Raw genomic sequence first — 18,927 nt, 5'->3', positions numbered from 1 at the left:
AAATCCGCGGTTAACCTATGTGACAATTCGAGGACTATTGGGATTGGTATGAGCCAAATTCAGAAAATTTTACATGAAGAATTAAAAGTTCAGAAACTTTGTTGTCATTGGATCCCTCGTGAACTAACATCAGAGCAAAAGCGGGTTCGCGTGGAATGGTGCTCACAGATGCTAATGAAGTACGACCGCGGACATTCTGGAAACGTGGGTTTATTGTTTTAAACCCGAAAAAAACAGCAATCTTATGAATGGGTGTTTGCAAATGAAAACAGGCCAACTTCCAGAGAAACTGAAGAAAAATACATAATCCAAACAGAGCGACGAATTTAGTATATGTATAAGCAGCTTTTCAAATGGTTGTAGTGTAAAAATGATTGAAGATTCAACATTGGTTTTCTAAAGGCATTTGAATAAAAATATTTAAACACCCTAAGGGATAATAGTGAATACAGCATCAGACCACACACATGTACTAATGGGAGTACTAATATCCTAAAAAGGGGAAACTTAGTTAAGAATTAGAACTCAGCTATGTACTCGTAGATTGTTGTCATTTTGTGATCATAAACCTATTGTCTGTATGTATTAGTTTATTAAATAAGCCCCAGCATTATCAAATTCATAACTTTTTATAATACACTTAACAAATAAAAACTTCTCTTAAAAGTGAATTTTTATAACCAAATGAATACTTTTAAGTTTAAATATCACATCACAGATGTTGTCGACATGTTATCAATGTGTGTACTCACGGTCGGTGGGCGTGGCCACGTTGAGCGCGGAGTAGGGGTAGGTGTAGGGCGTGGTGAAGGGCAGCTTGGCGTCGGCGTCGTTCTTCCTCATGACGTCCACGATCCGCGCCGTCACGTAGTCGTAGGCCGTGAGCACGCCGCAGCGAACACCGGACACGCCCGACACCGAGCCCGCGCCGTACTGCCGGCTGTCGCTACTCCGACTGAAACAATGTACATACATACCAGTCAACTGACGTAGTGATTCATTAATTCCCTTTGGTCAACTATGACGGGCTATTTTTACACGAGTCCGTTCCGTTAAATTAATGATATAATGCCACGTCGATAACTTTTATTTTACTGCAGTTGACGACACAACAACTTAATGCATAACAATTTGGTTTTATTCGAGGTTCGTCAACAACTGATGCTGGTTTCGAATTAATAAAGAATATTTTTGAAGCTTGTGACTTGACAAAAGCCTTTGATATGTTCACCATGAGACTCTTATTAATAAATTATATCATTACGGTGTACGAGGAGTCTCGCTTAAACTATTAGAATCGTATTTACAAGGAAGAATCCAATTCGTTAATGTAAATGGAAAGCAATCCTCTGGTTCTTTGGTCTCAATGGGCATACCTCAAGGCTCAATACTGGGACCTTTCCTGTTTCTGGTATATATTAAGGATCTTCCATTATTTATAAATAACAAGTATCATATAGTCTTGTTTTCCGATGATACATCTTTGTTATTTAGAATCAAACGTCAGCAAGATCAGTGAAAACAATACTTTGTTAGGAGTATAAAAATAGTTCAATATGAATAATTTATTATTCAAAAAATTAAAACAATACGTTTGAAATTTACGTTGCAAAATGTAGACATACAATAGTAAATATTAATGACACAAACTTGAAAATTTATGAAAATGCAGTATCTTTAGGTGTAACATTAGATTTCAAACTTCAATGGGCGCCTCATTTACACAATTTAATTCGTAAATTAAGTTCAGCAGCTTTTTCTGTAAAAAGGATACGAGAATTTACTGACGTAGATATACCAAGAATTGTCTATTTTCATAGCGTTATGTCGTATTGCATTATACTATTATAGTTATTTATACAATATAATTATTATTACAATATGGAATTGAATACTATTATAGTTTTTTTTTTTATGGATTTTATGGTTCAGCGTTGTATTATTTTACGGGATTGCATTATTTTAAAAAAATGTATATCTTTTTAAACTTTTGTGTAATTAACATGTTTCTGAAATGTATTTTTAGTGATTGACGTTGACATGCAATCTTTTGATTTTATGTCAATAAAATATTTTTGACTATGACTTTTTCCCTTGGTGTGGTGTAAGTTACCTGGTGGGCTGCGTGTCGGTGGGTGACACGGGCTCGAAGTAGGAGGCGTGCTTGTCACGGTCACGGCGCCACTCGTCGTCCGCTCCGCCGCCCGCGGCCGCCGCGACCCCGCTGCCTGACACGCTGCACGTCTGGTACGACTCCGCGCTCGAAACAGAGTATCTGTTGCTGGAACACCAAATAATAATATTTTTAATGTTCGATAAAACGTACTTTATTAAAAGTTGATATCAATAGCTTTTTTTAATATGTAATATTTAAAAAAAACATTTCCATGGACTGTAGAATAACTGTTGTATTTTATACTTTTATTTTCTTGGGTATCTTTTTAATCTTTATATTAATATTATACATCATATACATATATATATTTATGTAAAACCGCTCATTCATTATATTATCTTCACAAAACTAGTATGGTAGCATGATACTGTTCAATGGACATTATTATATAGATAAAATTTTTCACTTATTACGGTTATTTGTCAGATTCTCACAAGTCACAGAATTCTGGGACAAAAAATTAAATTGCTTTAATGTGGAAAGAACTTACTTATGATGTAACAGCGAGGTGGTGTTTGGACTGCTGAAGTCCCGGACTATGATGTTTGAAGCGAGGTCCCCGAGTTTGATGCTCGTGACGGGGTCCTCACGGCCGCGGTCACTCACACGGTCGCGATCGCGGTCAGTGCATGGCGGCCCACGGTCGGTGCAAGACGGCCCGCGGTCCACTGGCTGCGGCGCCGTCTCGTTCTCGCGAAGAATCTTCTAGAAGCAACGACAACTTCGTATGAGTGAAAGCAATCTTATTGCAGTAAATTCTATTGTAGTAATGAGGATCAAGACACACAGAATAAGTTAATTTTTGTACGATAAAAGCTAGCCTAGCGATATAAGAGTAGTTGAGTGGCATTCACACATAGAATAAAGTCGTATCATATATAAATAAGTAGCTGACCCGACAGACGTTGTTCTGGAGATAATAAAAAAATACTGTTTTATAGAAATTTGATAATAATATTTCAAAACATCAAGAATTATTTCGTAAAAATACTCCTTGCTGTTATAATGAATTTGTTTCACAGTATAACTGTCAAACCGTGCGTCACTAAATTCTCTCATAGAAAATATGTCCATACAAAAGAAATATTGAAAATAAAAATAATAATTATGGGTCCCAAATCGAAATAAAAACTATCCTACCTCTCATGTTGGACTAAACTGCACTCCATCCAAATTCCCATTAAAATCCGTTTAAAAAACTTTATTAATTGTACGGTTCATTTGAATACTATTTATTTCAACAACTTTGGACACTTGTGATCGAGGTAACGACCGATATAATATAATACATGTTTATCTACACCCATGCTTTAAATCCTCTATTAAAGATTATATAACAGCTTATTGCCAACATTAAAACACCCAATGTACATCATCCAAACGAGTGTTGTAATGAAATTCAGTACAAAATTACAACACTCGTTTGGATGATGTTTCAAAATCCTTTATAAAGGATTCATATTATTAGTGTAGATAAAGTCTTGTATGCAACTATTGATAATTAGGTATTAAAACATTCATGTGATACCATTATCACGTTCGTTTTTTAATATTACTTATTACCCAACCGTTGCATGAGTAACTATTAAAGTGGTGTTATAATCACCGGGTATCGCTGGTCGGAGGTCTGGCTGATCTGATGGGTGATGATGGCGTTGATGAGCGAGGCGGCCGTGAGCGTGCCGTCCCCGGCGCGTGCCCTGTCGCCCGCGCTCGCGCCGCTCGGAGCGGAACTGCTCACGCTAACTGCCACGCTCACCGACGGCCGCCTGGAACAACAGTTACGGTACACTTTACAGCTTGCCACTTGACAGCTGAATGCTTGTAGTCGGTAAATTACTTATACATATGCTTAAATAAGTAAAAAATACCAGTGGAAGGCTCCTTTGCACAGGATGCCGATTATATTAAGGGTACCACGACCGGCGCCTATTTCTGTCGTGAAGCATTATTGTGTCACGGTCTGAAGGGCGCCGTGTCTAGTGAAATTACTGGGAAAATGAGACTCAATATCTTAACGTATCAAGGTGAAGAGCGCAATTGTCGTGCCACTCAGATTTATTGATTCACATTATGCCAGTTAAGTAATCCAGCGTGTTAATCCAGTCCAGTGTTGGTTTACTATAAAATTCCGAAATGATATCACACATGTTCTGTGTACAAAGAAACAAACAAAAGATTTTGGTTTTCAGTTAACTTCATTGTTATCAAAACAACAAAATGTATGTTCACTGTTCTACGTATAACCTAGCACTGGATTGGCCGTTCAAACTATTCCAGTGGCACAAGAATGGGCGAGCTGAAATGAATAATAGATCGTCAATCCAGTCAACTGTATTGATCACAGAAATGGTAGATTCCAGTGCAGGTTCACATTATTTTACTAGCATTCCAGCGTGGGCCTCGAATAATATGAACCGGTCATTGTGGCACCAGTGGGAGGCTCCTTTGCACAGGATTCCGGCTAGATTATGGGTAGCACAACAGCGCCTATATTCTGCCATTAAGCACTACTGTGTTACGGTCAAAAGGCGTCGTAGCTAGTGAAATTACTGAGCAAATGAGACTTAACATCATGTCTTCAGTTATTGGGTTTTTCAAGAATCCTGAGTGGCACTGCATTGTAATGGGCAGGGTGTAACAATTACCATCAGTTGAACGTCCTGCTCGTCTCGTCCCGTTTTTACATTTAAAAAAATTGTGTCCTTTCAAAGCAATAATAGTATACGTACGTATCCTTCCTCTCGACAGGTATGGAGGGATGCGGCGCGTGCGGATGTTGATGTGGGTGTGGGTGTGCGTGTTGGTGCGTGTGTGGGTGAGAGTGCACGTTGTGGGTGGGCGGCGCGTGGCTCAGAGTGGCGCGGGCCTTGGTGGCCGTGTACGACGAACTGTTGGATATCCGACGTTCCTCGCCGCTCGACACCACCTGCTGTCAAATCATATTACGCTTATTTATTAGGGCAAGTAACATATTAAACTCTTTACAAGCTTAAACTTAAATATATTAATAATATGGATAAGAGTTATTTCACTTATAAGCTACCACAGCATTCATAATTTTAACTACGTTTTTAAGACAGTGATTTTAACAAAAATAAAATCTATAAATATTGTAAAATACAATGACGTTCTAGACGTCATTGTAAGATCAGAAGCGATGGAATTAAAGAACAGTCGCCTATCCGACTGAATAAATTTAAATTTTTCTTAACGAATAAACTAGCTAGTAGTCTAGTCTAGTACATAAATTACGGTAACAGTCAGTATGATTAAATTTAAAAATAGTAGTCTGCAGCTATCGAAGGGCCACAGTCTATCTGAACACATCAATGATCTAATAACGAGGTAATATCGGTGCTAGATCTTGCTCCCTTCTATATAAATGATGGTAATTACCTGTTGCAGCGGCATGTGATGGTCGTGCACGATCTGGGGGTGCATGCCCAGTCGCTCCTCCACCACGTACCGCGACCGCCCCACCACCATACGCTCTCTGTCACAAACACAACAATGTCACGTTAGCACAACATTTTTCTAGGATGACCGTGAGGACGCTAATTATAATAGGCCTTAGATGTTAATTTATTTTTTACGATACAATTAAATATTTTAATCGGTAATATTTTAACATCATTTCGGAGTTATTATAAAATTTACACACACTTTAAAAGATTTAGCAATTTTACGTAGCCTAGTAGATGGAATTGCGAGTATATGTTTGTTTTGATTATTGACACTATGTATATCACTATTCTTTTTAAATTGGCTGATATGTTTATGAGTGTATAGGAAGTTATCATATATGTACTGACAGTGTACTGCCATAACATTAATTTCACTAAACTTTTCTCTCAATGAACTCCCCTTGAACGCATTTTATAGACTGCTCAAATTGCTCTTTTCTTCAGCACAAATTTGTTGTCAATATCTGCAGCCCTACCCCACAATATAATTCCGTAAGACATGACACTATGAAAGTAGCTGAAATCAAGTCTAGCCGTTTCAACATCTGTCAGCTGCCTAATTTTTTTATCGCAAATACTGCAGAGCTAAGTGGATTACATAAGTTTTTTTATATGAGCACCCCATTGTAGCTTAAAGTCTAATGTAATGCCTAGGATTGTTGTCGTTTCTACTACATCAAGTTTGTCATTATAAATTTTTATAGGTGTTGGTTGGTGCTTTATATTTGGAAGTGTAACCTTATACATTTTGTTTTCCTTTCGTTTAAAAGTAAGTTATTAACATTAAACCAATTTACTTATTCAGCAATGTCGTCGTCAACCTGACAGAAATTTTTTTGCTGGCGTGTTATTTTAAATAACAAAGATGTATCGTCAGAAAACAGTATAATATCATTTTTATTTTGAATATGATATGGTAAATCATTGATGTAAACCAGGAACAAAAAAGAACCCAAGATTGAGCCCTGTGGTACACCCATTGATATTATAGAGCCAGTTGATCTTTTTCCATTAATGTCTACTCTTTGAATACTATTCTATACTCTATGAATATATACTATACACAAGTACGATTTTATTAAATTTAGAGAAATATCTCTGACCCAATAGTGATAATTTTTTTTAAGTAAGGTTTTATGATAGACGCAGACGAATGCCTTGGATAAATCACAAAATTGCATCACATGAATCCTCCCAAGCATCCAAAATATTTCTTACTAACTCGATACTAGTTGAAAGGCCTTGAGTAAAACCATATTGTGTATTATGAATGAGGTTATTGTTGTAAAAATGGTTAATTAATTGCATTAACATAATTTTTTCGAAAATCTTGCTAAAGGTTGGTAGTACATAGTAATATGGGTCTAAAATTAGTGGGGTCAGCTTTATCTCCCGACTTAAATAGAGGAGTGATCTTGCTCTGTTTCATTCGGTTTGGAAATATACCGTAATCTACACACTTATTGAAAATTAAAGCTTAGTCTGTGGCTACAATTTCTATTACAGATTTCACTACGTTAACAGAGATCTTTAGTTTTCTTAACGCTAATTAGTCTAAACGTTTTAATAATCTCTATGCGATCAACATGCCTAAATTTAAAGTTTGTATTACATAAAGATACGTTTTTCTGTAGCAGTTTCATTGCAGATATAGGTAAGGAATTTAGATATTTTGTCGTAGAGACCGGTATATCAGTAAAAAACTTTTCGAATGTATCTGCTATTTCAGAATCCGTTTTTATGTTACTGTTACCAATCTTTAATTTGAACTCATTATTTCTCTTATTTGTTTTACCGATCTCCTCATTTATAATTTTCCAAGTTGTTTTTATTTTGTCATTGCTATTTTTAATATTTAAACTTATATTGTGAGACTTAGACTTAGAATATAACCTTACATAATTTTTTAAATTTGCACTTGTATTAAATCGCCTCTCTTCATATAAGTTATACATTGTTTGTCTACGTTTGTGTAAATCGACGGAAGCCCAGTCATTTAAAGATAAAGTATTTTTTGGAATAAATGAATTTGATATGAAAATAGAGTTAAACAGTATAATATATAAATATAAAATATAAATATTGTATAAGATAATAGTATAAATAATGATAAAATATATATATTTTTGTATTTTAAGAGTAAATCACCAATTAATGGGCGTATTACTCACAAGTCCATTGTTAATATCAGATAAGAGAGCGATTATTTTTCAACGTGTCTTCATTTAAGAAGGATATTTGTTCTGAATTCAAGGCAAGTATAACACAAAAAGCATAATCAGCCTGCAGCACTGCAGATAAAGCGATCTCTTTTAAGTATGTTATAACAATTGATCAAATTATGATTATTTATTGACACAAAATATGATTTATTTAAAACTGTATTTGTAGTTGAGTATACCTTTCCCTATTATGCTGGTGTTGTTGTTGTTGCTGCTGCTGCTGCTGCTGTTGATGTTGTTGCTGCTGCTGCTGTTGATGTTGTTGTTGCTGTTGTTGATGCTGTTGTTGTTGATGCTGCTGGTGTTGTTGTTGCTGCTGTTGCTGGTGTTGTTGCTGTTGTTGTCGTTCTCTCTCATAATGTCTGCGTTCAGACTCAGCCCATCCCGGCTGGTTCTGTCCCAGACCTGTATTACTCGGATATTTCTGAGCGAGAGACAACTCGCGATTTGTTCTGTAAAAAACATTTATATTTCATATAATTGTGTTTTTATATTTAACAGCTCTTTATATAATTAAGTGAAAGAGCTAGCATGTGACATAGCTAATGTTAGGAGATCCGTCGCAAAACTATTAATGACCTAAGGAATTACATTAAAATTTATGAATGAGTGTCAGTAGCGCAAACATTCAATCCCACCATGTACCAATAATTTTTAGATTTATGTTTTCGATAATTCATATTACACTGCAAGTTTATTCAACGTTCTTTCGATGTGGGAAAACCTACAAACATCCTCGAAGTTATTCAAATGTTGTGTGGAATATTGAACCCATTGTTTTCATATAAATCGGAGAAAACCCTACCTTGACATACCTCAATACCCTTAAAAAAGATGATGGAATTTAGCATTATATAAATAAATATTTATTTGGTGTTGTTATAATATATGGGTGATCAAAGAACCCACCTGATGTCGTGATGCTGGTGATGGTGGTGATGATGATCTGCGTCCTGTTCTCTGGAGCGGGGCACCGGTAGAGCCGCAGCTGCTGAAGCCGCGTTCACTAGCGACGTGAACGCCTCGTGACCTGAAGTGTTTATTAATAACGTTATGATACGTACTTACTATTACTTTTATTAATGAGTCCGCGTTTTTGTCGTAAAATACCTATTGTAGTTGAGACTTATAGTAATATAATAGTTGAGACGTATACTCTTTTTTAATGTACTAAAATAAATAGGATCTTATCAGAGACGATGTCTGGGCAGAATCTTTTTAGATAGTGTTTTCCGTCTGTCACACAACTTGAAAGTCAGGATGTTCAGCTGATGGTAATTGAAACGTCCCACCCATTACAATGCAGTGCCGCTCAAGATTATTGAAAAACCCAAAAATTGTGAGCGGCACTACAATTGCGCTCGTCACCTTGAGACATAAGTTGTATCACTAGCCCAGTAATGTGGTTCTCACCGGGCGGCGGGTGCGGGTGCGCGTACGTGTGGCTCCGCTGGATGACGGACACGGCGTCGCGCCGCGCGTGCGGCCCGGCGTGCGGCGCGACGTGCGGCGCGGCGTGCGGTTCTCGCTCGCGCCGCGCTCCGCCGTGCATCTGCTGCGACGTGATGAAGTCCGTGAGCATGATCTGGCGCCGCTCCAGCCCGTACGGCCCACGGGCCACGGCGCCGGCACCCGCTGCCGTCTGCTGCTGCAACCACGGTAATGTTACTTTATATAAAAGAAAAGTAAGTCAAGTGATGTTCGTTTAAAACGTTTTTTCTTCTTTTTATTAATATAAGAATATCTACAAAGAAAGTACATCAATGTAGGGCCAAATCTACCGGTGGCGTGGAATGAGTAGGGTGGGGCGATGAAGTAGCGATTTATGAATAAAACTATGAATTGAAAGAAATTTTTAAAGCGATTTTCGTTGGATAAACCTTTTTTATTTTTGGTAATTTTATAATAACAACCAATCTTGTGTGACTATAGAAATAAATATTAGATTTCTATCAAATCGAATAAAACAAATAAAAAACTGGGATTTTAAGCCATGGGTGGCTTTAATTTGCAAATTTGTAAACATCTGATTTTTATGAATTTTTGCTTGTTATTTCCCTGCACACTTACAGTTGTTGAAAAAGAAGTTAAGCGTTTAAAAGAGCAAATGAAAAATTCCATCTACGACTAATACGAAAGTGATATAGTTTTCCAATACACGACAACCTTTTCATCTTATATTATAAATTCATCTTACTCAAAGACTAAGCAAGCTTTAATTAGTTTTAAAGCTAAATGTTGTAACTTACTGTTGAGAATGAGGGTGATTGCGGCCGGGGTTGGTTTATGGTGCCGTAGTAAGCACCCCCCGGGCTCCTCCGCCTGGTGTCCACGTATCTCTTGTCAGTCAGGTGGTGCGGGTTGTGAACAGGCGTCCCGGCTGTTATCGAGCCCGTTTTGGTATCGGAGGGCGTCCGCTGGGCGTCGAACCGCGCTTCCACCGGCGTGCCCAGGGTTATGGAGCCCTTGGGGTTGGGCAACTTGATGGCGGGCCGGGGTGACGCCACAGGCTTCGGTTTGTTGTACTGGTTGGGGGACTCGCGCTCTGGTTGTCGGTACGGCGTTTGATATTCGGCGCTTCTATAAGCCTGTTCAATATTACGACAAACATTAAAAATTGATTACAATTCTGTAGGTATGAAAAATATTATGTGATTTCCGAAATTAATGACAGATTTATACATTCTTCTCGATTCTTGTTTCAAATAATTATAATGGAACTTAAATTGTCTGTATTACATATAAATTAAAGGGTTATTAGTTGGAATTTTTTTAACTTTCCAGTACTATAAATTAAAAAATTGCCACATAATCTACATAATAATAATATATGTTATTGTTGACGTACTGTTATATTGGGATGCCTGTTGTCTAGCCTGGGCCTCTTGACAGTCAGGTCCAGTAATGAGTCAGGTTGGCTGTTGGAATGAGGAGGTGCTTGCGTCCGGTCCACCTGAAACCAACATTTAATTACTTAAGGCTCCATCAAATGAAGAAAAAAATTAATCCTCTGAGTTTATAACAGAAGCATCAACGCATAGCGGGTTTTATTATGCCCATTACAAAGTACTGTATTGCGGGCTATGTGAGTAACTTAATTATTTAACAATTAAATTATTATTAATTAACAATTAAATTCTTAGTAGTTAACGCGCAAACTTCCATCTTTAAAACACTCTCTGTGATGTTTTAGAAGACACACAATAATAATAATATAGTATTGACACACTTTTCACACAAATTATCTTGCCCCAAATTAAGCATATATAGCCTGTCTTATGGGTTACAAGACAACGATATATTTAAACCATTATACTTACTTAAACATACATAAATACATTTAAACATCCATGACTCGGAAACAAACATTATGGATGTTCATCATATAAATGCTTGCACCTTCCGGGATTCGAACCCGGGACCTCTAGCTTAGTAGGTAGGATCGCTAACCACTCGGCTATACAGGTCGTCGGACAATCAAGGGCCTCTACGCATAGCCTTGAAAGAAAGTTCATTGTGAACCATTGAGTTTAATGCTATGTATCCAGGGGGTAGGTCACCTGCAGCAGCACGAGGTCGGGCCCGTTCTCGGCGGGCAGCGGCGTGATGGTGGCGGGGCGCGGGGACAGCGCCGCGGCCGCGCTGTGGTGGGAGCCGCTCACCACGGTCAGGGTGGCTAGCTCGTGGGCCGGCAGGGTGGGCGGGGGCTGGTGAAACGATCACATCATTACCGTTTATAAAAACTATATCGTATGACTCGTGAATAGGCAATTAATATTAAATCCATTTATCTACACCCATGCGTTAAATCCTCTATTAAAGATTTGTAAAACAGTTAGCTTCTTGCCGACATTAAAACATCCAAGTTCCTAATAACCATTACATCATCCAAATGAGTGTTGTAATGAAATTCAGTACAACATTACAACACTCGTTTGGATGATGTAATAGTTACTAGGACTGGCTTTTTTAATGTAAGGAGTAAGCTAACTGTTTCAGAATATTTTAAAAGCATTCATATTATGGGTGTAGATAAGGTCTTGTATGCAACTCTTGATAATTAGGTATCAAAACACTCATGTAATACTATTATCACATTCGTGTTTTAATATTACTTGTTACCCAACAGTGAGTGTGGTAATAGTATTCTGTTACCACACTCAATGTGAATGCCGCAAAATGGTGGCTCACTCTTACTGTTCTGTTTATGTACAAATTGATATTGTCTGTTTATGTACAGACACAAAATATAATATTTTTCTCTTTAACAAAAAAAAAAACAACACTTAAAGCTTATATATTATTTTTTCTAAATTTCGAAATCCCTTAATAATAATCACTTTTCCTAGGTTACCACCTCACCAAGACATTCCAATCATTCTGAACTGTCAAGTGACATCTTAAGGAATTAGTATTACATAGTAGTAATTCTCTTTACAAATATTTTAGGTAGGTACTTTAGAGAAAACATTGATGACTACATATTGCCTATAAAGACCTATTAAATGAGTTCTGTCTAACGCCATTGTAAAAATCTATGTTACGGATGGTTTTGCTAATGATTCCGATGGGCATTTCAACCTAGGTGTTAGCTCCTTTCAGTTTGTAGCTCACTACATTATCTTCTATTACGCCGTGTTACTGCGTCAATTCGGCGACAGTACCACCCCAGAGCGGCGCACGTACCTTGGGCGCGAGGGCTGGATGCGGCGGCGGGCGCGGGTTCTTCATGAGGCTGACCTCGATCATGTTGAGCACCACGTCCCGCACCGTGAGCGGCGCACCCGGGCCCGGCGCCGTCTGCACCGACTGACAACACGCACATTATTGGAGAGGGACGAGCAGGATCTGCTGGTGGGCATTTATACGCACTGCCCATTACAATGCAGTGCCGCTCAGGATTCTTAAAAACTAATTCACAGCGGCACTACAATTGCGCTCGTCACCTTGAGACGTAAAATATATTATTTGCCCAGTAATTTCATTAGCTACGGCGCACTTCAGACCGATAAACAATAATGCTTACACATTACTGCTTCGCGCCAGAAATAGACGTCGTCGCGGTACCCATAATCTAGCCGGCATCCTTTGTGAACGAGCCTCCCACTGGTATACACGTACCGTCAGCAATTTAAATAGCAGATTATAATATTATAATCTGTACCATTCAAGTACAGGCATTTATAATAACAATAATATAATATTATTCTTTTATAAACAATTTCATCCCATAGTTTGCTTATTCTAATTTTTTAACCTCTCCATGTGAACAGATATCCATTGTGTATAGGTACATGGAATTCCTGCCGGGAGGATTCTATTATTTGAGCTGCATAATCGAGTCCAGGATGTCGCGATTCTTATTCTATAGCTTTCTAAGTTTACCCTATTATTGTTACCAATCGTCTGTATGTACCGACTCACTTTAGCACTAGGAGCGTCGTTCTCTTCGTCGGCCGTCTCCGTGGCTGACGAGTCATACTCGTCCCTCCGGTGCCTGCGCGGCGCCACCGCGTCGGTCCGCGGCCCCGGGAGGGGCGGAGGCCGGGGCGACTCCGCGCTGGCCGTGTCAGTGTCCCCGGAGCTCAGTATACTGTCGTCCGTATCACTGCCTTTAGTCGGTTGCCGCTCGGCCAGAAGCGACTCCAACTGAAGCTTCTTCCTGTACGTGAAGTAGAAGGCCTTCAGCGCGGCGGGTGTTCGGCCGCTGGCCGTGGCCATGCGGTCCCAGGCTGTGCCGTGTTCCCGCAGCAATGTTCTGAACTTCGTGGCCTCTTCCTCGCTCGGTTCGGGCGCGGAGCCACCTTCTCCTAATGAGTCTAACCGTCTGGTGATACGCTTGAAACACGTGAGGCAGCACTTGCTCAGATCGCTTGGTATTTCTGAAAGAGTTAAATACTGACGCGTGATCATCCTGGGTGAAAGTAAATATGCTGTTTCCACGTGGTATATATGCGCAGCAACTGATATATATTTTATTAGACGAGTAATTACAAACATATTTTCGTAATTTCAAAAGATCTCGGATGCGGTTGTAACATTTTGGATCATTTTGGTTTTCCTTTGCAAAATTGTCTATATAATGTCAAGTTCTTTCCAACACACGCAATAGTTATTTATGCAACTGTTGTGTAATAAGGGGTATTAAAACACGAATGTGGATTTATCTCACGAGGCGAAGCCGAGTATGATAATAGTATCACATGAGTGTTTTAATACCTAATTATCAACAGTTGCATATAAGTCTTTATCTACATCCAAAATATGAATTCTCTAAAAGATTCTGAAATAGTTAGCTTACTGCTAACATTAAAATAGCCAGTCCTAGTAGTAACTTAATATCATCTATTACTGATTATATATACAAATAAACTAAGTATTAATGAAATAATTATTTATTTTAGTAGTAATTTACATTTTGTATAGTGCAATAATTAAAATTCACTTGAATATTATGTTCTTTTGGAAATTAATCGCTCGTTTTTTGTAAACAAAACAACAAAAATATTGAAGAAAAGTGGCGGGGATTCGAATAACCTTTCTTTTTTTTACGGCGCGCGACGTTCTGGTGGGGTGGAACGTGCGTGAACCACAATGTTTTTTTTAAATTCATACAGATGCCACGCATTGAGTAATAAGAATGTGGCTGTCTGTTAAAACTCTTTGAGCATGAAGGGAATGAAAAAAAAATAGGAGTGTTGTTGTGAAATTCAGTATAACTTTACAACACTCTTTTGGATGATGTAATGGTTATTAGAACATTGGGTGTTTTAATATTGGCAATAAGCTAATTGTTTCAGAATCTTTAATTGAGGATTTAAAGCATGATGGGTGTAGATAAAAGTTAAAACAAGATCCACACTCATAGCAAACTATAAGTTTAAAATAGTTGCGAACACTTTAGTTAATAATGTCAACGATATTAGTAGACATAAGGATCCTCTAACAATTTAGTCAATGAATTCGTTATAGGTGTAAGTCTACTTACTTATTAATATTATGAAACTTACTGCTCATTCGCCACAAGTAGGAATTTTGCCCGTATTTGTATTAAAGTAATGGTGGACGTCTAAGAGTAAGACTGACAGAGGTATTTAATTTTATCAAACTTAATAGTTCGGGCCCACCACATTTGGAGGGATTACGATCGAGCTTTTTGGGTTGGCAAAAGTTGTCCAGTCGGTTTAGGTCAATTTGAAAGTTTTCGAAATCATGAGGAGTCGCAATGGTATTGAAATATCTTCATATCATTAGCATAACAGAGGAAGCGAGCGTTAAGAAAGCGGGTAGAAATATTATTTGTGACGATGGGGAACAATAAAGGAGCGAGTAACGATAGTAGTGGAGCGCACGTACGGAAGTCGTCGAGGAGCGGGCGCTTGTCGGCGGGCGGCAGGTCGTGCCAGCGCGGCGGCAGGTGTCGCAGCCGCGTGGCGCGCGCGCCGCACGCCGGCACGGGGCAGCGCGAGCGCCGCGCCCGCCCGGCGCGCACGCGGCACGACTCGCACACGCGCGCGCCCGGCCCCGCCCCCGCCGCCCCGGCCCGCGCCGCGCCGCCGCCGCACACGGCGCACGTGGCCGACGGCGTGCCGGTTCTCTCTATGACGGCTGCGGAACAATGGAAGGCTCATTTCTGTTTGACGCGACCGACATGTGACATATTATTTTTAAATATTAAAATTTATTGAGTAACAAACAATAACATTACAGACCGATCATTGTACACATAAACCTTTAATTACTTATATGAAATACAATTTATTTATATTACAGGTGCGGTTCCATCCACCGAATGAATTATTTATCCTAAATAGGTGACTTAGCACGAAAAACAAACTAAATAATAATATATCAGAGTGTAAATACAATGATGTTAATCTTGTTGACCTAACTAGATACAAAAAACTTTAAAATTTAATTAAAACTTAAGCAAAGAGGAACTAAATAAATCTATACTAGAAAATCTACCATTGTACAGTTTAGTAGCACGATTGATAAAACAATTATTGGCATAAAAAAAATTCTACGTTTAAAAGTAGAAAACAAGAGTTTTTTACCACAAATTCGTTTACGACTACAAGGAATACCAAAACTAATAAATAAAACGAAAGGGCATCAACCAAATTACTAATGAATTTATATACAATGATGATGTCAATTTTATTCCGTCGATATGAAAGAGTTTCCATACTAAAACGAACTAAAAAAATATCATAATCATCATAAGAATGTCCAATTGTAAAGTCTAAAGATTTGATAATAATAATAATAATAGATTAATTTTTTTTAACTCTTTCTATGCGGTCAATATGGACTTGATAGAAAAGTTTCAAAACTGAGCATGCAAACTCCAGATGGCTACGTACAAAACATTTGGATAAAATCTCATAGGTCAAAGCGTTTTTCAACGGTTTACTAACGCATAATATGAATCCAAGCTACTTATATGCTTTGATGACAATTTCATCAATACGACTGATAAAGTTAAGCATAGAATCTAAAATTACTCCAAGGTCACGCACTTCAGTTACAAGCTTCAGTTCTACATTACAAAGTCAACATGGGAAAGCTACTGTATTACGTTTTCTATTCCAACTGATAATAAGGCATTTGACAAGATTTAAATAAAGATTACTGTGCTTGCAATAAGATTCAAAGATAGTGAGATCTTTTTGCAGGGTTTCACAATCGATAACACTACGAAATATCCGATAAATCTTAGTGTCATCAGCGTACAAAATAGCATTTAAGTCGGTCATGTTATAGAGATATAATATAAATAGCAAAAGTCCTAAATGAGAGCCTTGTGGAACGCCAGAGAATATTGTCACCTTAAAACTTAGTCTTATGTCTCATACGCCAGTATATATACAGAAATTTAGTTTTCATTTGTGATTTTTATGTATAAACATAGACCTGAGGTCAACACGCGGAAACAAATTTACCACTTTGCTGTCGAAAAGGGTGCGGTGGCAGTACCGTACAGGTCGGCCAGTATCCATTTTGTGAGTAAAAATAAGTAAAAATCGTGACAGGTATGTCAAGTTTGCATCTGTATGTGTCGTGGCAAATGGGAATTCCTAATAAGTATCTGTGTCATCCTCTGGTAAACAATCGTGCTCAGGTACATGATGATACCAAAAACCAATATATGAAATGGTGGCGTTATCAACAATTGCATTGATCGCGATAGCTTTGCGTAATCTGTTTACAGGAAACAACGGCTAATGAACAGATCGCGCGTCAGACAGAGCGCCATACAATATTAACACCGAGCGAGCCCGGGCCGCGGCTTTGGGCAACGCGGACCGGATCCGCCTCGCAAATCTGATGCACTTTAATTATTCACATCATAATACTATTGTAGGGCCCCGCTCAGCCATTTTAGCCGATTCACTCCATAATTATTGTTATATTTTGTTTATCGAATTGTTTATGACAGAAAATTATTTAACCGTTCTTTTTGCAAAGACTGCTATCATATAAGAAGTCGTTGAAACCTACCCGTAACATTAAATGTTAGTCTCATTTTAATCGGTAGACAACAACAACAATCTAAAGGTTATATACTCAGCCACAATGTAATATATGAAACTAGACAAAATATAACATAAACCACAAACAACATAAGCAAGCCTAGTTTGATGTAATTTCTTAAATTTATTTTCAATTATCTTTATCACTTTCAATAGTAATGCTGAACAAAAGGAATTTACCTATGGCATTAATATTTACCAGTGGAAGGCTTCTTTTGCACAAGATACCGACTAGAATATGGGTACAAACAATACAACAACGGCGCCTATTTCTGCCGTGAAGCAGTAATGCGTAAACATTATTGTATTTCGGCCTGAAGGGCGCCGTAGCTAGTGAAATTACTGCTCAAATGAGATTTAACATCTTATGTCTCAAAGGGACGAGAAAATTTGGAATTTTCAAGAATCAATTACGGTCAGCTGAACGTACTGCTCGTCTCGTCTTTTATTGTCATAAGAAAAAATAAAAAAAAATCCCTACTCTGTGGTACAATATTGTAAATTATGTAAAGTTGATAAGTTTGAGGTTGTAACTAATGGAAGGCTGGTTGGACTCAAGCTGCGATCGAATAGAGACTTTTGTATCTGCCTCGCGGAAAGCGTGTAAAGACTCAAATAATACATAAATAAAATTTGAAATACAACAAAATTTTATGAATGATGCGGGACTCGAACCCACGACCTCCGGCGTTCCGTGCCGGTGCTCTAACCAACTGGGTTAGAGCAGAGATTAGAGAACCAACTTAAATCTTATATGCTTTGTTCAACTCTCAGGTTGTGGCTTCATCTACAGGATCTACTTTACAATTGATAACCTGCTCAACCCTAATATTTGCATATTAGGAAATTGACTTGAGATGTCGCTCTTGTAAATCTAAACAATTTGTTATGTTTTTAAAGCGATAACCCTCACTTCTAGGATTAATACACAAATAAAATTTGAAAAACAACAAAATTTTATTTGTGTATTAATCCTAGAAGTGAGGGTTATCACTTTAAAAACATAACAAATTGTTCAAATAATGCATCTCAAATATGCCTATAAAAAGATTACTTACCCAAACTTATGCCGAACAAACAAACAGAAACACAAACTTCAAAAGTTTTTTAGCTACTGCAGTTTCCAAAGAGATTAATGCGGTTATTAACGATTTAAACAGTAAACTTTGCGACTCAAACGGTTTTCTTTTTAGGTATTTACTCGTAAAAATAAAACAGTATGACTACATACTCTTTTATTTGGACAATATTAGATCCCTAGATTTAAATATTGTTAGATTATTTTTATTTAATGTTTATTACGAATAAGTGTCAGCTTGATGACTAGCTGACATAGCTGAAGCGGATGCACTTTCGAAGGCTTCAAAATATGTTGAACTGTAGACTCGTTTATATTGGCAACTTACTGCTTTTTATTTTTGTTTCACAAAATTAGAGACCCATTTACAAATTAGAGACACTCGAGTCCTGGAAATCGGTGTCTGTTAAATGGGTAGCCAGTGGGAGGCTCCTTTGCACAGGATGCC

The 18,927-nt window shown here is 38.0% G+C and overlaps 1 protein-coding gene across 1 annotated transcript in view; it reads right to left on the bottom strand.

The window, feature by feature from the left end:
- The window catches only part of LOC126969706 (nuclear receptor corepressor 1-like), a 154,682-nt gene that overhangs the window by 2,446 nt on the left and 133,309 nt on the right, over nucleotides 1-18,927 (bottom strand). The window contains exons 14-21 of the mRNA XM_050815253.1: nucleotides 11,329-11,352; nucleotides 8,045-8,217; nucleotides 5,576-5,672; nucleotides 4,909-5,108; nucleotides 3,783-3,945; nucleotides 2,667-2,881; nucleotides 2,114-2,281; nucleotides 753-955 (exon numbers count right to left, since the gene is read on the bottom strand). Coding sequence (XP_050671210.1) covers nucleotides 753-955; nucleotides 2,114-2,281; nucleotides 2,667-2,881; nucleotides 3,783-3,945; nucleotides 4,909-5,108; nucleotides 5,576-5,672; nucleotides 8,045-8,217; nucleotides 11,329-11,352 — 1,243 coding nt within the window. The remainder of the gene's footprint in view (nucleotides 1-752; nucleotides 956-2,113; nucleotides 2,282-2,666; nucleotides 2,882-3,782; nucleotides 3,946-4,908; nucleotides 5,109-5,575; nucleotides 5,673-8,044; nucleotides 8,218-11,328; nucleotides 11,353-18,927) is intronic.

Source organism: Leptidea sinapis, chromosome 19 (genome assembly GCF_905404315.1).
Source record: "Leptidea sinapis chromosome 19, ilLepSina1.1, whole genome shotgun sequence".
In the NCBI taxonomy this organism is placed as follows: domain Eukaryota; kingdom Metazoa; phylum Arthropoda; class Insecta; order Lepidoptera; family Pieridae; genus Leptidea; species Leptidea sinapis.
The sequence above is the reverse complement of the archived record's forward strand: the minus strand, read 5'-3'. Positions and strand labels throughout refer to the sequence as shown.